The sequence below is a fragment of the Chiroxiphia lanceolata genome, chromosome 6 (genome assembly GCF_009829145.1).
Source record: "Chiroxiphia lanceolata isolate bChiLan1 chromosome 6, bChiLan1.pri, whole genome shotgun sequence".
NCBI classification, from domain to species: domain Eukaryota; kingdom Metazoa; phylum Chordata; class Aves; order Passeriformes; family Pipridae; genus Chiroxiphia; species Chiroxiphia lanceolata.
In genome coordinates, this window is record NC_045642.1 from 28,462,800 (window position 1) to 28,488,749 (window position 25,950).

The 25,950-nt window shown below is 41.5% G+C and overlaps 1 protein-coding gene across 9 annotated transcripts in view; it reads left to right on the forward strand.

The window, feature by feature from the left end:
• The first annotated feature begins 24,940 nt into the window (after nucleotides 1-24,940).
• DPF3 (double PHD fingers 3) overlaps nucleotides 24,941-25,950 on the forward strand; it is a 158,631-nt gene continuing 157,621 nt past the window's right edge. For 8 of the 9 annotated variants that reach the window (XR_004357508.1, XR_004357509.1, XR_004357510.1 and 5 more), the window contains exon 1: nucleotides 24,941-25,014. Coding sequence is in view for 5 of the 9 variants with exons in the window: in XM_032690227.1 (XP_032546118.1) it covers nucleotides 24,983-25,014 (32 nt within the window). In the remaining 4 variants the exon portion in view is untranslated. The remainder of the gene's footprint in view (nucleotides 25,015-25,950) is intronic. The other variant, XM_032690231.1, reaches the window with a different exon arrangement.

Here is a 25,950-nt window from a genome sequence, read left to right on the forward strand (position 1 = left end):
TTTTTGTACAGTGGCCTTCCCCCTCCCCTTCCTGTTTATGCAGCAGGTTGGAGGTGAAAAAATTAAAACCAGTATGGTAAAAATGTTTGTTCATTTAATGGATGATTAAGGTTAAAACAAAATGTGAGCTATAGTTAACAAAAACAATTGTGGAGAAACGAGTTTAGCCTTTTTGCTTCCAAAAAGATAGGGTTTTTTTTGGTCACTTTAATAACTTAAATAAGAAAATGCCAGTACTGGAAAAAAGGCAATAGATTTTTGTTCCTTTGGATGTTTAGAGTTTGCACTAGTTTGCTGTTGTCACTTGGCAGGAGAGTAGTTTTTGGGAGATAGTATTTTATGTTTCTCACTCTCATGGTCTATGTTTACAGTTCAAAATGCTTAGAGTTAAAATAGCCCAGGAAAGGAATAATTTAAAGATATCAACAGCTGCACAAATCACCTGTAGCTTGCATAGACAGTTTGTGAACTCTATTTCTTTGTCTTTACAAGGCAGACCACCAGTATGGTCTAATTCTACGGCATATTTTGTTGATTAGGTCTGTTTCTCATAGTGGTTTAGTGATACTGATCTTTAGCTTCTGCAAGATAATTTTGAATTTTAATACAGTAACAGGGGAAGAGTAAAAGTATCTATAGAAAGCTGCATCAGGAGCTGCATCACAGTTTTTGTGAACTGTTAAGTTGTTAATACTGTCACTGGTGAAGACTGGATTCAAAATGATGATTGATATGGTATTGGTACTTGATGATTTGTATGTAAATTTCCTACTGAGACACCTGTGGACAGGGTTCCAGGGAATGTTTTTTTTCCTGGTGTTTGCTGGCTTGTGGATAATAATCCAGAATGTCTAACGCTTTGCAGTAATCTTATTCTCTGCTTTGTTCGTTGGCTTTGTTTCATCTTTTTAATTTCTGGTGCCAGTGAGCAACATTCCAGGTTCTGTGACCAATATGCTGCTTCTAAGATGTGTGATTCATGCCACTGAAATAGTTATCATCAGGGAAGAAGTATATTAAATAATTTGTTTTATCACTTCTATTGCAGATATTTACTGTGAAAAGTCATAGACTGGAAGATATTTCAGAGAGAACTGGTTTCCCATGTATGCATTTAAATAAAATGTACAAATAAAATACACACATTTACGCCTACGTTTTCTTTAACAATTGTTTGTCTAACCTCTTAAAGCCTTTTTGTTTGGTTTATTCTGATTGTTTTATCTCTCACTGAAAGGTTTCCTTATGTGTTACCTGAATACCTTATTGCTGCAATTTAAAACCATTACTGCTATTCCTTCTACCTTCTGTGGATATAGAAAACAATTTGTTACCTTGCTCTCTGCAACTGTATTCCATATTTGAAAATGTGAAAATGCTGTCTCCTTTTGAATCTTGTCCTCTAGATTAAAGAGTGGCTAAAGAATGCTAATTCCCTAGGATATTATAGATGACAACTTTTAGCTTCGATTCTTCCTTCCTTTTTGGATCCTTTCCATGGAGAACACATCTTTTCTTGAAGTGTGTTCCCCAAAACTGGATATACTGCTACTCAGCTGAGGCCTTCCTAATGCTGAGTGTGTTTTGCAGGCTGTGCTCATGTTGGAGTTGTAGGATGTCCTACTGCTGCACAGCAATGCTAACTTTCATGAAGCTTATGCCCAAAAGGGATGGATGACTTTCAGTTTAAGAACTGCTATACAATCAGTTGTTTTCAGTCTGAGTTTGTGGAATTGGCTGTGCTTGGGCTGGTAGCAGTGGAATGCTGCTCATCTCAAGGTGGTTCGTGAACAGCTCCAGGCCACCTGCCCTGCGGAATGCACTCTGCCATCGTCTCCTCTGTTTACCTTAGCTGTTTTTCTGCTTCTGTGATTTGAGGGACTGGTTTTATACTTCTGTAGTCCATTAAATGCATATGTTCAGACTGTATTTATTTAGGTGATTAGTTAAGTTTAAAATACAATTGTGAATTGCTTTAAAACATTCTGTAAAGACCAAACTTTGTCAATAAGATTAGACTTTGTGATTTGAACGTAGGCTTAGGATTACCACAGTTTAGTAAGTTGCCTTTCAGCTAAACTGCAGAACGTGAGCCTGTGTTCATTCTTAGCAGTTGCATCTCAAAATTAAAATCGATTTGTCTTAACTCTTCTTTTGCTGAGGCTTAGGCTGCATATTTTGTCCCATGCTTGCTGGGGATTAAACCTGCATTCTGCCAGTTAAAGCTCGGTTTACATAAGGCAACTCATTAACCTTTGGTAAATGGGAAGTGTACCTAGGCCCATGAATTACCCTGGGCTTATGCAGGGTAATCAAAAGCAGGATTTTGACTAACAGTAAAATTTATCTTTGTTCTAATGCCACTGAAATCAAAGCAATTTAAGAGCCTGTGTAACTTTGTATGGTTACTCTGCATTACTCTGCAGTAATAGTATCAAAACTCTTTGGTGCTTATGAATGTGAAAGTTGCTGTTTGCCATTTTATCTTAGTTCTTAGAATATTCTGCTGTCCCACAGGCTCTGCTGTTGATGCTGAAAATCACTTTTGGGCTCTCCTGCATTAGGTCATAGAATCATTTAGGCTGGAAAAGACCTTTAAGATGATCAAGTCAACCATTAACCAAACACTGCTAAGTCTAACGATATCCCTAAGTGCCACATCTACGAGTCTTACATACCTTGAGAAGAGGTGACTCCACCGCTTCCCTGGGCAGTCAGAACCAATGCTTGACAACTCTTTCAGTGGCTATTGGGAAATCTTTTTTCAATCTAAATGAAGGAACTAACTGCTGTAGAATTTAAGGATTTAAGGTGATGAATTATCACAGTTTGTATAATGATCAATAGCTTGCTGTGTTTATTCTGTATCTGTGTGTATTTCACTTTTCTGTTTTTTTACTTTGTTTATTTTAAATCTCTAGCCCCCAGAGTAGTCCTGATGGTCTTGGAGGCGCAGCTTCCTTCAGGATCTGCTGTGCGGTGTAAGGACCGGAGTGGATTGTATTCGCCCCAGGAGAGGGCAGCAGTGTGCTTGCACAAAATCGCCCTGTCTTGGCTGTGTAGGGTCTTTCTTTTGTACAAAGTATCGAATTCCTATTAAACCAATTTTAAAAGCAGTACACCAATGAATCCCTTTGCAACATTACTTAAAAGTGTATTTATTTGTATTTAAAGCGCTAGGGTCCAGGGACACTGATGTTGCATATTTTAGCCAGGCTTTCCTCCAAGGAAGAAGGTGAAGCTTCTTTCTACTGGTATCAGTTTTCCTACCCTGCAGATCAGAGCTCATAAAAAAAAAACCGTGAAAACTTGGCAAATTAAACCGAACTTTCACAGTTTATATAATTGCATTAGCTAAGAGTTTGTTTCGTTGTGGTGATTGATTGTAGGAGGGGTTTTTTTGTGTTTTGTTGACTTTTTTTATGTTTGGGTTTTTTTAATCCAGTGCTTTTGACTGTTAATATGTCAAGGAATACTTGTATGCTAATTAGTGACTCCTAGAAATTTTGTGGTAGGTTCTGTATATATCAGCTCTTAGTATTTTATATATGTGTGCTCTGACACTACATCTGCAATCTTTTCCAATCAGGTATCCTAAGGAGTGAGACATACATTGGTCAAACCTTGCCTTCTTCTCAGTGTTTTTTTTAGGAGAAGAGCTCAGATGTAATTTACTGAATATTCTGATGAGTAATGAATTAATCTTTTTTCTGTGGATCAGGAACTGCTGCCACTGGTGGAGGGACTTTCTGGCTTTTGATTATAATCAGAATATTGATTGGAGAATATGCAGGCCTATATGGGTTACAGCAATGTACATATTTTTGTATATTATTAGAAATGGGGCTGTAGTTCTGTGGGTCTCCTTAGATAGGCTGGTACATTTCAGGAGATAGCCTCTGGTAAAAGTCCATCTCTGAGACCTTCTGCTTGTCATGGTTTGCCCTCTTCCATTGGAGGCACAGATGACTGGGATGTGTTTGCCACCTCAGTGATTGCGTGTTGCTTCATGCGTCTGCAGTAGCCCAGTGCAGAGCAGTGGTGCTGCTGCTGCCATGAAACAAAACAACTAGAATCTCCAAAACACAACAACCACAAAACAGAAAACCCAAATCTGAGTCCTATTAGACATTAAGGGAACAGTTGAAGGGAGACTCCTGATCCGTGTAGCAGCAACCTAGTGAGTGCAGAATGGCAGATCTGGTGGCTGCTCTTGCCAATTTGTAAGAGAAATGCAAGTGTTTATCACATATGAGTGTTGTAGCTTGTCTGGGTATTAGAACCCAAGAATCCAGGCTAGATCATTACTAGGCTGCTATACTTGTGTATAAAAGTTGTTATTGCAGGACAGGTGTGATCTTAGATATACAGAAAAGATGTACCCATACTTGCTAATTACTCTGTTCTGTATAGTCAAAGTCAAATGACTAAAGTGATAGGTTTACTGAGTTACTTTCTAGCATGAGAAAACAGCACAAGATTGGGAATTCAGAAGATAAATCTTCTACTGTGATAGTAACTCACTTCCATTTTGCATATGTGGATTTAATTTGAAATCCACATTTCAAATCAGGGCATCCCAGTGCCCTGAGCTGGAGGACCATGACTGTGAGAATAAACTCCCAGTCAACCTTGAACTTGTGTGGGATCTACTGCTCCCTACAAATCTATGGGGCCTGATGGGATTCATCCAGGAGTACTCAAAAGAGCTGACTGATGTCATCATGAGGCATCTCTCAGTGAGTTTTGAATGTCTTGGGAATTTGGAGGGGTCCCACTTGACCCCTCCAAATGTTGATGGCTAACATTGTCCTGATTCTCAAAAAGGGCAAAAAGGATGACTCTGGAAACTACAGGCTTGTCAGTCTCACTTCAGTGACTGGTAAAATTATGGAGAAGATTATTCTTGGAGGTATTGAAAAACACCTGAAGGACAACGCAGTCATCGGTCACAGCCAGTAGGGCTTCATGAGAGGAAAGTCCTGTTTGTCAAACTTAATTTCCTTTTATGACAAGGTAGCCAACATAGTTGATCAAGGGAAGTGAGTTGATGTAATCTTTTTGAATTTCAGTAAAGCTTTCATTGCTGTCTCTGACAGAATCCTTCTGGACAAAATGTCCATCTCACAGCTGGATAAACACATCATGTGGTGGGTGAGCAATTGGCTCATGGGTCAGGCAAAAAGGGTTACAGTGAATAGGGTTACATAAAGCTGGTGACCAGGTCACTAGTGGGATTCCACAGGGCTCCATTTTAGGGCTAATTCTTGTCAACATCTTCCATTTGGATGCAAGACTTGAAGGCATACTGAGTAAGTTTGCTGATGATACTAAACTGAGAGGAACTGTTGGCTCTCTCAAAGGCAGAGAGGTCCTCCAGAGAGCCCAGGACAAATCTGAGGGCTGAGCAATCACTAACTATATGAAGTTTAACAAAGACACGTGCTGGATTCTGCATCTGCACTGGGGCAACCCTGGATGTACATATGGACTGGGTAATGAGACACTGGAGTGCAGTGCCATGGAAAGGGACCTGGAGGCCCTGGTCGATGGCAAGTTGAACATGAGTCAGCAGTGCCCTGGCAGCCAGGAGGGCCAACCGTGTCCTGGGGGGCATCAGGCAAAGCATCGCCAGCCAGTTGAGGGAGGGGATTGTCCTGCTCTGCTCTGCACTGGGGCAGCCTCACCTTGAATATTGTGTGCAGTTTTGGGCACCACAATATAGGAAAGCTCTTAGTGTCCAAAGGAGGGCAATGAAGATGGTGAAGGTCTTGAAGGGAAGCCATATGAGACATGACTGAGGTCACTTGGCTTGTTCAGCCTGAGGGCGGCTGAGGGGAGACCTCATTGCAGTCTACAACTTCCATGTTAGGGGAAGCAGAGAGACAGGCACCGATCTCTTCTCTCTAGTGACCAGTGTCAGGACCCAAAAGAATGGCATGAAGCTGTGTCAGAGGAGATTTAGGTTAGCTATTAGGAAAAGATTCTTCACCCAGATGGTAGTTGGACACTGGAACAGGCTCCCCGGGGAAGTGGTCACAGCACCAAGCCTGACAGAGTTCAAGAAGCATTTGGACAACACTCTCAGGCACACGGTGTGATTCTTGGGGTGGTCTTGTGCAGGGCTGGGAGTTGGACTATGATGATCCTTGTGGGTCCCTTCCAACTCAGGGTATTCGGTGATTCTATGAAATCTCTCTCCCTAGAAAGATAGGGTGAAATCCAGATGCTGGTGCTAGATTTTGTGCAGATAACTGTGTATATCTTAAATGAGCTCTTGTTGACCCTGATTCTGAAGGGATGTTAAAGGTCCTTTAATTTTTGCTGTAAAAGGCATAGTTTACTTTGCCATTTTGGTCCAGGCTTGTTACTCCTGTGATGTAGCACAGGCTTCTGCACACCTGCTAGGTTTTGTAAGTCTCTGTTCCAGAAATGGCTGTGCTTTCATACTACATTTGTCTTTGAAAATAGCAAGCTGTCTTTTGAAAGGCAAAGTTCTAGATACATGGGTAGTCCTTTTGAACATTTTTGATGTTTTAGTTAAATATCTTAAATATGTTTTATGTGCAGCATAAACAGTTACTTAACACTCTGAAATTTCTTTTGTTGTTTTTTGACTTCTGTTATTATTACTTGTAGGCCCAATCTAAGAACTATGAAATAGTATAGAAATATTTACCTGTCCTGCTGATGGTATAGGCATATGTAAGTTGTGTGTGTATACACACAGATGACCATATCTCAGTCTAGAAAACCAGACCTTCTTGAGGAGATATTTCAGTGTATAGGTGTAGAGAATGCTGATTTGAAAGTGATACCAACAACAGAGATATCTATGCTCTGACATATTTCCTGTGGTGCTGTAGGTCTGACATGTCAGTTCAAAACAAAAACTGGCCCCTCTGACAATTTTATTGCTTTTATGCTTTTTTTTTTTTTTGTAAAAGATCATGTCAGGTGGTAAAATGATCTGTCAAACTGATAGGGATGCTAAAGAGGCTTTACACTGCAAGAACACAGAACTGAACCTTATATTCTTTGCAGAGCCATTGTAGAGTAGAATATCCTGATGAAAAAACCTATGTTGAATAATGCTGTCCTGCTTCTTTCTAGGGGGAAAACTTCAGATCTGCATTGGAAGGTCAAGTTCCTGGCATAAATAATGCTGTCTTTAGAATAGTGGCAGCTGGCAGCTTTTTCCTCTAGACTCATTTGTGCAGCTTATGGGCCTCTAGTACACAAAGTGCTTACAGTTACAAGATTGATTTCTAGCCTTGTATTTAAAATTTGCCAATGAAAAGAACTAGTCAGCACGTCCAAGGAAGTATTTTCTTCTGTGGTCAAAATCTTGTGTGTTGCTTCATACTGTCCCTTGTCTGCTTTGGTTATAAGGTTGTACTTTTATACAGAGAGAAGTGAACTGCTTTGCTTTTACACATCAATAGCAGATGTCAGGGCTCTGACAGTTGATTTCCCACTGGAAGAAAAATTTGTGACACAGACCATAGGAATCATCTTTTTTTAGTAGACTTCTATATTAAATACATATGGCTTTGAACAGATGAAGAGACCGATGATATTGTGGGGAAAAAACCCTTCTTGGGAGATGTCAATCCGAAAGTCAGTGTTTTGGTTTCAGAAAGCAACACTTTATCTTTGAAATTTGTAGCAACTAAACAGTGTTACAGAGCTACTAACACATAATTTCTCAAAGTCTATATCCTGCTCATGTCCAAAGGAAAGTAATTGGTGAGAGTTATGTGCAAGGAGGCGTTATGTGACTGTGGTTCTCAGAAATGGACAGTAAATTAACACAATGCTGTTTTGGAGCATGAGCTTCCTCAGCTGTCTTGTATGCATTGTGTGCTGTAGTGTTCCCTTTGTAAGAATACTGTTTGAATGACGCAGGAGTGACTTGCTTAGTCTTTCCCCCCACCTCGTTGTCTTTGAAGATGTATGGTGGAATTTTTTGTTTCAAGTGTTTTTTAAAAATAAAGGAAAAAAGAAAAGGGAATGAAAATTTTATGAGATAAGAAAAGTTCACTCATTCTCTTCTGAATCCTCTCACAGGGAGAACACAGCAGGAGGAGGAGGAGGAAACTCAGGTCAGTGTATGCAAACCAGTGTGGGAGCCTTCCTGTTACTGACGTGTAAAGTGGGGAGAGCAAATTTCTTTCAAGAAATTTCAGGAGTCCATCCTGAAGGAATATGGGTGGGAGGAGGGAAGGTTACTATGGGAAAGCAGTCTCCATATACCAGTGTGTTCAGTAGAGGGTATGTGTGGGTTCTTTGATTTGTTTGGTGACAGGGGAAGGGTTTGAAGGGAAGTTAAGAATACCAATCTAGTCTCATAATGATAGTGTATATTGTCTACTCATGTCTTGGTTTATTTATATGCCATTTCATAATCTGGATACTTCCAGATATAAAATTGTGACCTCTATCTTAAATTTTATTCTTAGGCTACTGTGCCTTCGTTCATTCTAATTGCATGTCTACAGTGATATTTATGATGGACGTTGGCATTGCCTTCAGTCTGCTAGAATGCTTGTTTCATTGATGGCTCTATAGATGCTCTGCTTCATGGAGCCCTTTTGGGACCTGGTTTTCAGACTGCTACTCTTCTGGGTACTGAATAGAAGCTAGGAACAGTGAGCTGTGGTCACTTACAATCACCAGTATAGACATCAGCCTGTAGATTTCAGAGCATGTACCTAGTGCAGAAGTTTGCCCATGGGAATAGCACTGCAGGATCTGACCCTATATACAAACTACTAAAATTAATTTTCTGCACAGTTTAAGGTCTATCATTTCTGTGTACCTCTGTAAAAAAAAAAAAAAGGAAATAAAAACATATTTTAGACTCAGGAATACAACTCTTACATGAAAACAATAAACTGTTTCTGGAAAGAAATATTAGCTAAATCACTAAATTAAAACAACATTGCAGGGGTAGGATAGTCTTACCAGTATTTTGTAAGATCCTCAAAAGTCTCAAGACACCTGAAACTGGTTATGTGCTTTTTAGAACTGAATCAGTAATTGTTTCACATACAAGATATATCAGTTTGCAGTTCCAAAAACAAGCAAACAAAACAAAACAAACCCACGCCCAGCCAGCAAAACTTTAGCTCTCGGCTTAATCGGATGGAAATTGAAAGAGGACGTAGAACACAGAAGATGGCTTATGGGCTTGGTTGAGCTATTGTTTCCCTGAGCAAAGCACTTTCTAATTGGGAGCTGGAAAGCTCTGCAGATCCCAAGGAAAGAAGAATAGCTAAAGTAACTGACTGTAGGATAATTCAAATTCTAAACTATGACCTTGGAGGAATCAGGAAGGATGACAGAACTCCATATGAAATGGTTAAGAACTTCCAGGGGCTTTAAGAGACTACCAGACCACAGGGTTTAATCTCTATTAATTACTCAGCAAGATGTAACTGTGTGTGGTGTGTAGTTTTTGGTTAGTTGTGGGGTTTTTTTTCTTTTCCCTACTTGGGTAAAAACTGAGTGTAAGTTGACTTAATAGTGTTTTCTTGTTTGCTGTATAGAACATGTCTGCTTTCCTAAAGCTAAAAGACAGTGTGATTACATCAGTTGGGAGAGCATCATCACTTTGAATGTTCGAACATCTTTTATCTTTGTTCAGAATGCCAAGTGTGGAAAAAAAAGGAAAATACAGATTATCATTGAGTTGTGTGTAAGTTCAAAGTGTAAAAGATGTACAAAAGAAGTAACATAAAGGGTGAGTGTTGTATGGTGATCAGTCAGCAAAATAAAATTGCTCCCATGGGTTCTAGATAAAGTTAAAATAGCAGATGAATGTCTTTATACAGAGTTGCCAGCTATGTGCGTATACTGTGTCCAACAGAGAAGTACTCTGACTTGAGGAGAGTGTCCACTAAAAATTTCTCCTAGGAGGAATACAAGTATTTAATGACCTTTCTAACATGCAGTTGCATCCATTCCTGCACTCATCAGCCCTGTGAAATGAGGGAAGACCGTTTTAGAAGAAATTAAATTCTGAGAACTGTTTCGACATGTTTCTTTCTCACAAGAAAAAGTTAAATGGAGATGAAAGAAAGAAGTGAAAGTAGTTCGAGGGTCACCTGTATTTTGCTTTGGAATTGTTTTTGACCTACATAGTGTAATTTCTTTGGGTTGAATTCTATGGGGCAGAATCGCCCAAGCAATGAACAGATTCTTCAGTAATGGTCACACATGGGATATACTTACTGTATGTGAGTATACTATGACAGGAAGCTAAAAATGCTTATATGGGGTAAATAACTGAAATCAGGACTTCAGAAATAAAATAAACATTACAATCAGATGCAGACCTGTTACTTAAAAAGTCATTGATATATTTTTACTGCATTAAACTTTTTTTTAGTGCATGCAGTTTTTGCAGACACAGGACCTTCTGACAAGGAATTCCATAATTTAATTTTTAACTATGGGAAGAAATACCTCCTGTGTTAATTTTGAACATTCCTTTTAGAAATTTTGATGGAAAAAAATTCTTGTTTCAGGACAGATTGCAAATGCTATGCCCCCCATTGTAGACTTCTGATATAACCTACCTCAGCTCTCCAAGTTTGAGGACTCAGGATTTTTCATTTATTGTTTGTACAAATTGACTGTACAGAAATTATTCTGTATCTTTTGACCATCCTTCTTGCCCTTCTTTGTGCCTTTTCTAGCTCTAGCAACTGTACAGAGTATTGAGGAATTCAGCACACTATAGATTCTTATGTTGTGGCACAGTGCCCAGAGTGTGCCATCTCTGACTTGTGGTTCAGTAATGAGCTGTTCTCAAATAATTCCTCGTTATATCCCAAGATCTTGTTCTTGACTGAAAATGAGTAGTTCAGAGGCTGAAGACGTACATGCAATGTTAGGACTTATTAATTGTCACTTTGTCACACATTTTACCTGTGTAACATGTCTTATGAGTCAGTTTCTCTTCTCTCCCTGCCCCTTCCCCTCATCTTCTGAAAACCTCCAAAATAAAAAATGGAGAAAAGGACTCCTCCTGAGTTCAGTTTTGTGGGAATAATAAAGTTCAGTTCCCAAGCTTCTCTGCAGGTTAATTGAAAATAGTCACTGAAACCCTCTGACACCTTACAATACCCTTTCAGTAGGTAGACTGAGCAGAGCTTGCTTTAGGTGAGAGCTTGGAAAAAATCCGTTATTTCCAGGTTCCCAATTTTAGTGCTGATGAAATAACTAGGACTACACTAGAAATGTAATGTGACTGATAGTAAATGGTTACAGGCTTTCTGAATTAGTGCAAAATGGTTTGCTGGAAAGAAAAAGTTTCACTGGAAAGAGGTTACTGAGTGGCCCTGATTTCTTTCTGACTGTTGCTGGTAGTGGCAAGCAGTGCTGCAGGGACTGGAAAAGATGTTATTAAAATTTTTGAATGCAGCCCATACACAAGGAACATGGCTGTCCCTGAAGAGGATAAGAGCTTGGTAGTTGCAGTTAAAAATAATTTATTCAGGATCAGTTAATGCTGCAGAATCTGGTGGTCTCTTGTGCCACTGGCCTGTAGTGAGCTGCAGTATGCAAGGTGTGGTGTAAAAGAGATGCATAGCTTTCCGTTTGCTTTCTAAATGAAGAGATTGTATTAGCAGTGTTACAGAAGATATAATCTAAAGATATAAGCAATGTGATAAAGATACTGTTTTTATCTAAACTGTACTAGTCTTAATATGTTAGATGTATCCTACCCATTAGGAGGAATGAACTCATAAAAGTTCCGATTTAAAGTCACCTCTGTAGTATTTCTTAAAACATTATTAATAGGCTATGCTGGCTTGTGAAACCAGCTGTTTCCACTTCCATTTTCTATGTTCAGAGAAGTGACCAGCATTTATGTTGTGTTTGCATGACAACTTTGTAATGACAGCACCAGTGGAAGGGTAACTTAGCATCAACCTCTGGCTGCATAAGTAGCGCTGCTATACCTCCAGTATATGGAACAGTGTCTGAGGCAGTAAGTCCTGTCTGATGGTCCAGCAACTCCTTTCTTGTGCTCAGTTATGTGCAGCTTTGTTCATCCATGAAGGTTACAGTAAGCATGACACTTAGCCAGTGTGGTTCACGTGGTAACTTGGCCCAGCTTGCTCAGCTGGCCAACCAACCAAACTGCACACAGCCCCAGTTTTGGTGTATGTCACCGTGTAGGCAGCAAGGAGGCAAGACTGGCCATGGAGTAGGAGGACACACCCTGACAGGTCTGATGCAAAGCCTATTTAATTCTCTAGAATTATTTTTATGGAATGTGGATTAGGTGCTAAATCCTGGAATGGTGTCTAAAGGTTTCTTATCTAAGGACACCAAATCTCCTGAGACACAAAATGCACTTCTTAATTTTGCTGAGCCAAAGCAAACCTATTGACTTAAAGTATCAAAATAATATGCATGTTACAATTTTTGGTAATTTATAAGTATTCTCGGTCAGACTTGTTATGTGACTACTTAAATTAATCTGAGGGATGAATCAGGCACTGTCTTATTTTTGGGTGTAGTAACGTGAATATGTCCTTTAATATTCTAATATTAATGACAAATTATAGGTCTTCATTTATTTGGCTTTTTCACTGCCCTTTGGTTCAAGCTGTTGCACCACCTGCTTTCCTGTAGGACACTCATTGCATGCACATCCCTTTTCACAAACACATGGATAGCAGTCTGGATTGGTTACTGTTGTTGGCTTTTTGTCAGGCTGGACGTCAGGTAGGATGTCATCCTCCTCTGCCACTAGCTGGCTGAGGTGTGAAGGGTTGGGAGGGTTGAGTAGAAAAGCAGGAATTTACTCTGTATTAGTGTGAAGTGTCCTGCCCAGCCTCCACAATGCTTGAGAATAGTACCAGGTGAGTTAATACCAAAGCCAGTGACAAACTGTTTCACCATGGTATCCTTTTCATAGGACTATCCTTCAAGATGTGTCATCTTCAGTAGAAGCTAGGCTAAGTGGAAGGGCCTGAAATGTTTAGGCTGCTAATTTTTTTTTTCCCTGAAGACAATTGGTTGGGCTGAATGTTGTGTTTATCCTTTGTTCTTGGAGGGCTTTTTCTGTAGTCTGACGATCAAAAAAAAAACCAACCCCACATTAATTGTTAATGTGTTAATTTTTCTGATTTAAGGAATGAATCCTTCCATAAAAAGCTTGAAACTACTTTGATAACTGGAAACAGTGCCATAATGTATGGACTCTTAAAATGAGAAATACCTGATCTTGAAATCATAAGTTTGCATTTGTAAAGGGTTTTCATTGGATGATATTATCGGATTTGGCTTTTTTAGAGCATTATAAACTGAGTGACACTCATATTTATGAAAAATCAGTTTAAATACTATAACAGGCTTCTTTGTGATTTAAGACTTAAATAAATGTCTTTTATGCTTCTTTGGCTCTATAGGCTGTAACTAAAGTCCCATGTTATTTGACACATACATAGTAAATCCAGGGTGACCCATACTACAGGTTGTTAATCTTTCTTTAAAGATCACTTATGGCGAAAAATTATTGAACTTCATAGAGATGTCTTGTATGTTTTTCATCCTTCTCTTACCTGATTTTTCCTGAATTTTTCCTAAAAATTTTGGCCTGAAAACACTTCTTTCTGTGTAGGTGTTCCTCTGATCCTTTTGTTTTGTTCTTCACCAGAAACATCATCATCCATACAAAACCAGAGTTGGTTGCTGTATGAATAATTCAAGTGTTACAAACAGAACTACGATTTCAAGTGAACAGAGCAAAAGCAGATAAAACACTTCAAAAATGGCTTTCAAGGAGTATCTCAGTACTAGTAAAGCAAAGTGAAAATAAAAACTAATAATGTTGTGTATATAGCACTGATTATTTTTTAAAAAGTTGTTTTCAAGTGTAGTTTTGAGATGGTCCCAAGGCTTACAGCCTGACTTCAAAGGTTAAATGATGCTCTCAAGATGTCTGTTCATACTTGCATGTGCATTCCCAGATGCTGGAGAGGGACTATGTGTGTGTATGGTCCAAATACAAGTCTTGAGGTGTAATGTCTTTGTTCTGAACGCTATGTATTTAGCGTTCTGGGGAAAAGCAGAATGGTACGCAATAGTCCATCACAGGTATATATAGATATGATACCATATACACAACGTATTAAAAAATAAAAGTAATAGTATGATTGCAAAGTCTAGCTGCCCACCCCCCCCTCAAAAAAAAAAAAAATTAGGAGATGCCAGAACAAAGGTTTCTTTAAGAGCTTTAATTCTACTCCTTTGTGTGGATTGCATTATAATTCGTCCCTGCAACTGATAACTGTATCCTTTCTCCCACTGCCCTGCCACCCTTGTACATTAGTAGAGAAAATACAGAGAGCAGAAGTGCACTGGTCTTCCCTGCCCTGCTACCTGCTGCAGCTGTGACTTCTGAATGAGGAACAAATACTGCAGAAATACAGGTGGAATCCATGGGAATTTGGTTGCTGCATCCCAGCAGCTTTCTGATGCTACTTTTTCATAGCTCAGGCGGATGAGGGCGTGTTTTCCACCGAAAATTTGTAAAGCCATATACCTAGCACAAAACTCCCCGAACCGTCTGAGTTTCAAAGCCGTGAAGATACAGAGTCGCCAGGCATCGTTATTGCCAAATTTAAGGCACCTCGTTCGCTCTCGCTGCGGGAAAACGCTCAAATCTTCCCAACGCCGAAACTTCAGAAGCGACGCGTGGCGGTGCCGCGCGGGGGCGCCCCAGGGCCGCCCCGCCGCCGCCCGCCCAGGTGCGCCGGGCGGGGAGCGCTGGGCAGCAGGGAGGGGAGGAAGGGCTGACAGGCAGGAATACGCCGTGCGGGGTTTTCTGTGACCTCAAACGCCTCACGCCCAGAGGTAGTCACCGTACGTAATACACATCGAGCCTTAATTCGGACACGCCCGCGGTATTGTGTTGTGTATTCGGGGAGTTAGCAGATATACTGAGCAGTGGCTGTGTAGCAGGACAGAATTGCGTGCGCGTTGCTCTTAGCAGGTTTATTTCGGACTGTCTTTTTGCTTTTATTGAGCCCATGCTTTCATAAAGAAAGACTGTGTCTGGGCCAAATTCTGCGCTTATGGATATAAAGAAATGCTGACTCTTTTTGGGTCAGAACTTTCAAATCTTAATACCAACATTAGATAGTACCATTAGATTGACTTTGAGAACAGTATATGAAAATTTGCACAGAAGATCTGAACAGTAGCATGCATATGTTTTAAACCCTCTATATAAACAGAGATGATATTCTGCTAGAACGTACACCACTATAATGCAGAATAAATCTTACTGGCAGAATAAACTGGATTTGATTGTGACAATGTTGGACAACCCTTCCTCCTGTTGAAGGCGACTTTGGCAGAACCACGCCTTTAGGTTAGAATTGCTTATTATAAATGGGAACAGAACCTTACTGGCAGGGATTTTTCTGTTTGTTTTTAACATCTGTAGCCCAAACGTCCAGCCTTAAGGAGACCAAAGCTAGGCCCCTGAATCCAATAACTCCCAGAGTTACCTAATAGGAAACACTAGACACAGGGTCCCATGTGGAATCGAGGCTATGTGAATCGAGGCTTATACAACTATATTACAGCATTCTAAAATACTCCAGTCTGCCTTCCAAGGTGTCCTATTGTTTGGGCTCTTAGACTTAGTGACTCTGCATTAGTCATATAATCCTACTCTGATTCTAGATAATTTCTTTATGAAATCCAGGTTTCTGCAACTATTGCTTCCTAAATTATTTTCCAGTCCTAGCTGATACCTGTGTGGCCTCTCTTCTGAGGCTTGTTTCCACAAGGTATTTAATAGTATTGCTCACCTTTAGCAAATGAATGGTATCAATGATTATGCATAGACAAATATCTTAGTGTTTTGCTGAACTAGGGTCTACTTTTCTTAATATAATTTTTGGAAACAGCACAGGGCTTCCGTAAGCCTTTAAGCAGAGGTATTAGAATATTTCTGTAAGAATGTGGTCTGGAAACAAAGCTGTTTTGGTGGGTTAGAGCATTAATTTTTGTGTGTGTGTGAAATTAAATATGCGGTAACTGCAAAATGAATGCCTATGGTCCCAGCATTCTTGATGGCTATGGTAACAAGTAGGCTAAACTTGGATGTCCTCAGCACTCCAGTTTGGAATAGCGCCCGGCTTTGGAATATAACATGCTTGCATTTGTATCTGGAATACAACTGGGATTCTCATGTTCAATAATCAGAAGGAGGGAGTATGAGTGAGGGAAACAGCTGCATGTCTCTGGCAGTAGGCTTTGCATACTTACCCTTGTTGTGTAACCTCCATGCTCCAGAAGTTTGAATCCATTTCAGGAAGTGGGCATACATTTAGCTGGGAAAAGTGTTAGCTAGTGAATTATTCCAAGTATATAAATAGAGTAAGATCAGGCATTGCTTGTCTGATATCAGAGTGATCTTAAGCAACAAGCTCCTCTCTCCCACAGCAAGTGCAAGTACAACTCAGAGTGTTGTGGTGCTATTCTTCCCCTTCTCCTGAAGTGGATATGGCCAATGCCTATGTCTAGAAGAACAAAAAAAGTGGATGGTCATGATTGCTAGGAGAAATTATTACTGTGTGGAGAGATAAAGGGTTTTAATAAAAAGAACTTGGAGAAGAACTAGCCAGTGGCTTGTAAGGAGTAAAAAGCTGTTGCAGAGCTGAAGAGGAGTGGAAAAGAACGCAGGTTGATTATACTTGCTGTACCATTTCTGGAGCACAGTAACCTGAGTAATCAATCATAAGGCTTTATTTTGTGGCCATTGGCTGCATAGGTTTCTTGAAAGCCAGATTCCTGCTTGCTTGCATGTTGTAGCGTGATGCTGATGCTTGCAGGAGCCAAGCAGGAAGAATCTTTCCTAAGAAAATAATTTGGTAAGCTATTCTACTTTATGCAAGATGGAGCATTGCAGGACCAAGTGCAATATTGTTCTTTGTAGATGTTTTTATTCTATCAAAGTTTCTCTAATGATTTTAATTCATATTTCATAAGTGAGTGCAGAATTCAACATATATGAAGTAGGTGATTGATCTTACACATAGCTTTACAAAGCTTTGCTCAGTTGAAAAACTGTAGTGCTTGATCATTCCTGGGCATGACAGGTACCAAAACATTCTAAATCCTATGAGGTTTCATTGGGTATGTTTGGTGGGATTTTTTGTCTGATGTTGAAGATGCTTGTGCCTTCTTTTTTCAAATGTACAGGCTGGCATGCTCCTAGCTGGCTGTTGACTTTTTAAACAAACAAAAAATGCCCCATTAGAAGTAGGAGTTGGAAGAAATAGCAAGGTAGAAAACTTGGATTTTTTGCATGTGGCACAGTTGACATGATGGAGAGTGTAAGATTTATGTGATGGTGTTGTGTTTAGACTTGTATTCTGCTCTCAGCTCTTGAGTAGCAATCTCTTCTGTCCCATCAGCCTGAGATCTGAAGATGTGTCACATATATATGTATGAATGCTACTTGTAGCTAATGTGAAGATAATAGGATGATTATATTGGTTAGGGAACTTGAGCCTCTGTAGCCTACTTGACCTCCCTCGTAACAGTTGTTAACTGTGGGTTTCGAAATGAGGCCTGTGTAAGTCTACTCTTGTGGATACTGGGATAAATAGTAGCTAAAGGCAGTAGGCCCATATTAGTAATACACATGAAAGATGAGAAACTGTCCCTATGTCTATATATGCCTGGTAAATCCTGTACTAGGCATGAGGACTCCACAGGATAGTCTTAGAAATAGCCTAATAAGCATCATCAGAGGGAGTAAAATTATGGGCCTTGCATCAAGCACTATCCCATGAGCCTTTTTTCTTTGCTTGGAATTTCCTATTAAGCTTTGGCAAGTTCTTCTTAGGTGCTTTCTGCTGAGGCAGCACAGAGTAGAAGTGTCAGCAAAGGCCTGTCAACTCAAGCAAAAGCCTAAACGAGTGGAAGACTTGACACAAGGGCTTAGATGTGTGAGAAGAGTTGCTGGAGTAAGAGTTGTGTGGCAGAGCTTCCTGCTGGAGAGGTGGCTACTGCCTTCGAAGGCGGTGTCCTGGCAGCAAAGCTGCTCCACCCTTGCTTAAAACATAAACAAACAGGAAAACAAACAAAAAAGCCCAACTAGTAAAGCTCTGTCCATGGCAACACTAGTTTTATGTAAGGGATTTTACCAATGTGGCTACTTCTGTTAAAAAGTATCAGCAAAATTATTCTGAAGGGGAGAATTCTGATCTGAGATCTTGTCTAGATTGGGGAAAGTTGTATCAGATTAGCTCCATAGGCTCAAGTTGGGGAGATTTGTGGGCAGGTAAATCAGGGCTGGCTCCACTGCGACATTGACTGCAATAACTTTCTCTAATAGATTCCCAGGATCAATTTTATGTTATACCAGTACTGCATTTGTTCACTGAAATTTGCAGTCATCAGCTTTTAAAGTTAGGCTTGACCTAAACCAGTATTTTAGGCAGGTCAGTCTGTACCTTTCTGTTGTTTCTCTTCTCTACCAATGTAAAGTTGGATGGGAAATAGAAGAACAATTTTGTGACACTTTTAAAGCTGTTTCTATTTAGCAGGATTTAAACCATAGCTAAACAAGAGTTGTGTTACTTCCTCCTTACTTGCATTTTCCTCTGGTGTTTGGTCAATCAATGCAATAAAATGAGCTAGTGCCCTCTTATCTCCTCACTGATTCGAAACTGCTGTTTATGTGAATGTTTTTCTTTCCACTGCAACCACCCCATCAGATTTTTTCTTTGAATTTTTACGAAGTGGAAGATATTTTAAGTTACAGATTGTTTTGAAAATAATGGAACAAAACATAAGGAAAGAAAAAATTAAAGGATGCAATACTGTAAGTCTTTCATGTTTATACAGAAGAGAGGGTGAAACTCTTGAAGGTGTTATTAAAATTATAAAAAAACCCCCTTGACATTAAAAACATTTCACGAATAATATTAAACTTAAAAAAACCCATTAGCGGGTGAGATATTATCATGCTAAATCTAATTTTCAGTATTGTCAAAAGGCATAGTTTTGTTTTAAGCTGTATAACTCCTGTATGTGCTACAAAAGCAGCCTGCTTATGATGGTATTTGTTCCAAAGACCAAAATACACTCAGTAAACAAGAAAGCTTGAATACTGAAAGAAAACAAGTCATTACATTCAAGGTATGTCTGGACAGTTCAGTTCTGCCCACTCTAATAAAAAAAAAAAGTCTCCACAGTGGAGTAAGCAGATAGTCACATACTCATTCCTTTCTTTGAGATGGTCTCATCAGTAAGGAAGAAAAGGTGAAGCTGTTCAAATCAACAGCAGATTCAAAGTTAGCACTCTCTTTGGATGAATGTGGCAGTTTTATGTTTTTCTCAGCTATTAATTCTCTCAGGTAGAGTGCTATTCATTATTCTCAATCCAAATGCTAAACCTGTCTTAAAATCATAATTATGAAATTATGGTGTGTGCTCTGTGCTTATTAGAGATCAGATTGATTAAGAAGGTATTATATTCTGTTTTCTCCTCACAGGCAAGAGGAAGTCATGTTACACCACTTTTAGGCTACATTTGAAGTCTGTCTTTAAGGGCAGTGAAAACCATAGGTAGACAGTATCTCAGGACTCCATTCAGAGTAGTGATAAGAAACTTTTTTGGATCATCAGATTCTGCCTATTTAGTTGTGCCCTAATCTATACTACCTACTCATTCTGAAATTTAAGGCACCTTAGAAAGTCCCTTTCACCCTTGCACCAGGAATAGATGGAGACAGGAGACACCATTATTTTGGATGAATCAGGGTACCACCTCTGCATACCATTAATGGATGTACTGTAGAAACACTTTTCCCTACCTTTAATGCAGGAAAGAGTGAAAAGGACTCCTAAAGGAGTTTTCTTTTTCTTTATTCTTTTATTTTTCTTTATTTTTTTTAATTTTGTTTATTATTTTATTTTTCTTTATTATTTTTTCCTTTAATTTTTCCCGCAGCTAATTACTCACTTAAGAAATAAGACAGACAGACCTGTGATATGTAAATCATGAGCTTTGTGATGTGAACTCAGTTTTGTCCCTTCTGAATTTTACCAATGACTCCCCTCATGGAGAGGACAACCATAGTTGTTGAGTGTGTGCTCTTCAGAGCATATGTCTGTTTTATTAGATTCCTTTCCCTACTATTACTATGGTATTGCAGTGGCTACAACAAAGTTGTATTCCCCTTTTGAAGTAGCTTGTTTGTAATATTTTTTTCTGTTGTTGTGGAAATTTAAGAACAATGCATGGCAAAGAATCTTCTGGAAGCCACACTAAATAGACTTTTAGCAGTTTGTTAAATTGGGGACAGATTTGAGCCAGACTCTGGAACCTTAAAAAACTTCTGTCTCCCCAAACTTTTGAAAGATTCAGATTGAGGCCTCAATGTATTTCTTAATAGTAGAGACTCTTCTTTAGTGTTAAAATATATTTATTTTATCAAAACATCCCGCTAAAAAAATAAAGGGGCTTGAGTCCAGACCTCAGCATAGAAGTAATCCAGGTGTACTTTGGGAAATCAGAATCAGGCCTGAAATCAAGCTACACTAAAGGCATCCAAGAATTGTTGCTACAGCTATACAGAGGAAATTTTGCTTAGAAAAAAAATAAAAATTTGAAGTCCCTTCCAAGAATGCAGTTCCCATTGTTGTGAAGAATGATTTGTTGCGCCAATTTTTACTCTGTGTAGTTCCATAGTTATCTTTGTTATGCTGACTATGTAAATTTTTTGGTGATGTGTCTGTAGAGGGCTGGTGTTGAGTCTGTAACATTGACACTGTGATATCTTTTCCTCCTCTTTCAGCTAAGCAACTATTGATAAAGATCAAAGAAAGTGAAGAGGAGGGCTGACAAGAAACAGTGTATGAGAGATGCCTGCACAGCTTTAATAAATAAAAAGGGGTTAAGACTTCAAATTTCTTGCAGGATACCTGTGCATGTGGGGCCCTGTTTTGCTGTAACAAACTACATTACTGCACTCTCATATTTAAAGCTATATGAATCTGGTACTTTGCATATTAATATATATATAGAGAAAATAAAATTGTATATTCCTGGAAATATCTGAGAACATTAAACTGTTGTTAATCTACCAGAAGCCACTTCTTTTTTTTTTTTTTCAGCTTTGTCTTTTATGTTTCCCTCCATAGCAAAATTAGATTTGTGGCTTTCAGTGTCAGTGTCTAGTTTGTTTCACTTTCCAATTCACAAGAGTTGAGAAATGTATAATAAGAACCTAACTTTCCCTCCCTCCAGAAAAGAGCAACTCTACATTAAAACCTAATAAGATAAAAAGGAAAGCAGGAGATAATAAATACCAGGTAAAAATTCTTTCACAGTGAAATATTGTCAGCCAAAATAAGGCTTTCCAGGGTGAACAGGAATATTATTGAGACCTCACAGAAATTGTCAACGTGCTTGCATTATGTAAATAGTAAAAATGTTTGAAACAGAGGTGGATCAGGAGAGCAGTGTTATGTTCTATGAGACATGACATTTCCCAGTACACTGAGAAGACACAACACTGTGTTCTACTTGGGTAGAGATCAGGTACAGTTCTGTATCAGGGACTGGAGGTGAGGTGGTGGACTCTGCCTTCTAAAGCCCTGCTCACTCCAGTATTATAGATGCAGTATGCCTATACTTGTGTTAATGTTATAGATCTTACCCCAATAGATTTATGTCAAAACTTACCTTCCTTTTTCAAAATGTATATATTGGCTGTCAAAACATTTGGCAACCTCTAGTTAAAAATACATCCACCTAGGTTTTTTTATGCAAAATACTTCTAAATTATTTACTTCTAAATTATACTTTCTTGCAGCCTCCTTGTTGTGTTTCAGGTCAGTCTGAATTAAACTAACAGTAGCTATGTAGAACTGTAGAAATCCTGAAGTTGTAACTCAGCATACATGTAATTGAGTGTGTTTGAGATGTGTTGGTCCTGTAGGGTGTAAAACAATAGCAAGACTATTGATTACTGACTTACAGTACAGTAAAATCAGAGCAAAATTCAGTCTAAAAATTTAGCTCATAAATGATCTGCTCCTGATGGACTGGTGTGTATGTGAAAATGGAGGTAACTATGGCATGGCATAAAATTTTTATTAAAAAAGTTTGTTAAAAGCAAAATGCCGCTCAGTGCTCTGTGCCTCTTTTTTTCTAAATTAAACACATGGTAGGAAAATTATATGGACTTGTGAACAAAGCCTGATGTCTTTATTACCGTGGGTGAGACTTTCCACTGTGCTGATATAGCAGCTTTGTCCTTGAGCATCCTGGAGATTCCTCTGAGCGAGACAATGCTGTTGACTGGTTCTCCTGGCCAGGAGCGTGGGGTCTGCCTGGGAAAAGGGCTATCAACAGTCCAAGGTCATCTGTGCCTGTTCTCACTGTTCGTTGCTTTTGCTGGTACTGATAAAGGCCCAACGTCTGAGTAACGGTAGCAGCCAGGGAAGCACGTGTGGCTTAATCCCATTTTTGCAATACGCTCCCTGCCAAGCTGCACCAAGAGCTCTTTGCCTGAAGAGCAGGAATGGGCCTATATATCCAACAAAACAGGACCAGAGGGACTCATTAACTCTTAAAAATGACCTCAAACAGGTTTTCTTAATTCTCTGAAAATGTCACCAGTTCTCGTTAGAAAATCTCAGGGCTTTCTAGAGCTTGGCTGGATTTTGGGGCCTTTTCTCAGTTGCACAAATCTGTCTCTGGTTCTGCAGTGTGTTACGGTTCCAGGCTGTTTTTTCTTACGTGTGAAGCAAAGTCATTGTTATCCCACAAGTGAATATTGCCCATCCTAGGGTAAATGCTTGCTAAAATGTTTGCTGTTGAGTGAATGTCATGGCAACATGAAAAGCTGAACCAGAAATCCTCATAACAGCAAGATGCAGTACAGGTTGCTAGTCCACAGTCACCAGTTCAGGTGCCTGCTAAGCCGTTTGTTTCTTTGCAGCACGTACATCAACTGTGTGCTTATGACAACTCGGCAGTTTGTGGTTAGCTTTTCCTGTGAGCAGTGAGAGTACTGAACTGGAGGGTCTGAAGTCACATTCAATGTCACCTGGGCTACTACTATATTAAATAATATAATGTAATATGATAATGGAAACGTTCTTAAAGATTACTTCCCAGAACTGTTTTGGGATAGATCTCAGCATCTTGGCAACTCTCCAGCTGACAGAAAGCTTATTTCTCCTAAGCAGTGCCTGTAACCAAATGGCTTAGATTGCTTTGATGGAAGAGATAATTCCCTCCAGGGATATATGCCTGGCACAGTACCTAGGTTGACCTAGTAGCTGGAGTAGGCAGTGTTTTGGAAAGAAGGGCCCTAGACAGACCTTAAACTTCAACTTTTTGCAAACTTTTGATGCAAACCTCATTCTCATTACTCTCATCTCCCCTTTCTCACTGTGAATAATAATTTCTCTGTCTTTCTGTTCTCTGTCCCTCTTCTCTTTTGCCTCATTATTGGAGAGTTTTATTTTGTCAAACAATTGAGCAAGAGAGATTTTGTTTGCTTCATCTTTTCAATTTCAGCCCACTAGCTCAGGAAGATTGCTATTTCTGCTTCTGTTAGCACCCTAATATCTCAGAAACATCATTACTTTCATTCTTTTATTCTTTAAGTTGTGAATCAAATTAGTTCTTTAGTCTCCTCCCTTTTACTGCTTTTACAGCAGTGTGTTTTAATTGTCTTTAGTTGAGTTTCTTCTGGTAATATAGATGTGAAGAATGGGGAAGCAGCCTTGGTTTTGGTGGTGGTTGGTTTTGTTTTTTAAAGGGATCGAGGATGCCTGAAGGGAGATGAGACCTTTGAGGGAGGGAGAGAAGTATGAGATGACAAAGTTGACGTTACTATCAGACAAGGAGGAAACTTGTTGGTTTGACTCTGCTCTTGTTGACGCCTAATTTACACTGGCATAATTTCGTGAACTTCAGTGGATTTACTTCTGAGAGTGAGATTAGGATTGACACTTCTTAAATCACTCGGGTCATGCTCCATAATTCATTCGCAAGCTCCTTTAATTAGTTGCAGGTAAGCCCAGACTTCCTGGAGTTTGCTGCCTCCCCAGGAATGGACTCTGCCTGCTCCCGGTGGCGTTCGGGGTCCAGCCTCCCGCTCCTCTCATCGCCTGTCCGGGGGAACGCGGGTCAGGGCTCTTTCCCTCGCGGCTCCCAGCGCCGGAGGGAGCGGAGGGCCGGCTCCTGGCGCGCCAGAGGGAGCGGAGGGCCGGCTCCTGGCGCGCCAGAAGTTGCTCTGTGTGAGAGCCGAGCCGGGCTGTGCAGGGCCGGGCGAGCGGGCGGGCGGTCCGGCCGCCGCGCGTTATGTAAGGGCGCAGGGGCTGCGGGCCGGGATGACTGACAGGGAGAGGGAAATTCCTGGGGGAGGGGTAGCCGCGTTGCTCCGAAGCCGCTGCCAGCGCCGGCGGCTCACGGAGACCTGGCGGGGAGCGCGGCTGTGGAGCAAGGGAAGCAGCCCGGGGAGGACGCTGCCGGGCAGCGTGCGGAGCGACCGGGCGGCGCGGGCTCACTCCCCCGGCGGGGCACTCTGCCTGCGGAACGGGGGGGCAGCGGCGGCCGTGCGAGGGGGCGAGGAGCGAGCCGGGCTTTCCCTCTCGCGGCGCGGAGCGTTAGAACTGGAGCTGGAGAGCGGCGGAGAAGTGTCCCCCCGGCCGCCCCGAGCCCTCGGGTGCCCCCCGGCGCGGCTGCGGCCCCAGCGGCGGCGCTGCCCCTTTAAGACCTGCTCGGCAGCAGTTCCAGGGAGAGGGAGTGACCTCTGGGCTTTGACAGCTCCCCTAATAACCAGCAGCGCCCCGGCCCCGCCCCCGGCGCGCCATTGGCCGGCGGGCCGGTATGCCGCGCTGCCATTGGCTGGCCGCTTCCCCTGAGCGAACCTTTAGAACTCCGAGACACAATATTCTGTTACATTGTAGCAAAATGGCGACTGTCATTCACAACCCCCTGAAAGCGTAAGTAGGAATCAAAAATGTACATATTCCGCGTGGTTTAAATATGAAAAAAGGCGCCTTTCCGGCGCTGGCTGCCAGCCGGAGCCGGGTGCCGGCAGCCTCCCGGCGGGTCCCTCCTTCCGCCCTCCTTTCTGCCCCAGCGACTCGCTCGTTTTTTGTGCAACACATCCCCGCGGCTCGCGCCGAATTAACGAGGAAAAAATTGTCGGGTTAATTGGAGCCCGGGCGCGGGGCGGGGGGCGGCGGGGCGGGGGGCGGTGGCGGCGGCGGGATGCCCGCCCGGCGCTCCCGGGGCGCAGCGCGGGGCCGGCGGCGGCCGCGTCCCGCGGGGTGCGCGCACTTGACACGTCCTGGCCGCGCTGCCCCCCGGAGTCGCCCCGCGCCGCCGCGCTCCGCGGGGCAAGCACCGGCCCGGGGGGGCGCTCGGAGCGCGGAGCCTCCGCGCTCCCACCGCGGCTCGGAGTTACCTCCGCAAATCTTTGGGGAGTTGGGATGTCTTGGCGAAGGGGATCGGAGCGTCCCCCCTCGCTCCACGGCTGGACGGTCGGAAAAGCGGGGCAGCGGGGGCACTGCCGGCGCGCCTCGGCGTTCCTATGGGAGAGAGAGGGAAGAGGAGAGGGAGGGAAGCAGACTTGGGTGAAATGAATGGCTCGGGACTGCCGGTCGCTGATTTGGGGCAGGAAGTCTGGAGATCTGTTTTGCATATGACAGGCTTTCGCTTTTCAAAGTGGGGAAGAGAGTTGATTGTGTTTCCATCTTGAGAGCAGGCACAAGCCGCCGAGGGCTGCGCGAACGGGGTCTGACCCCTGCTCGAGAGAGGGAGGGAGGAAGGGGGCAGGTACTTCTGCTGCGAAGGTATTCCGGGGTTCCCGGTCTGCAAATAAGGCTGATTTCTGAGGGGGACCACGGGAGCCGGTTGTCGTCTTTTGGATCGCG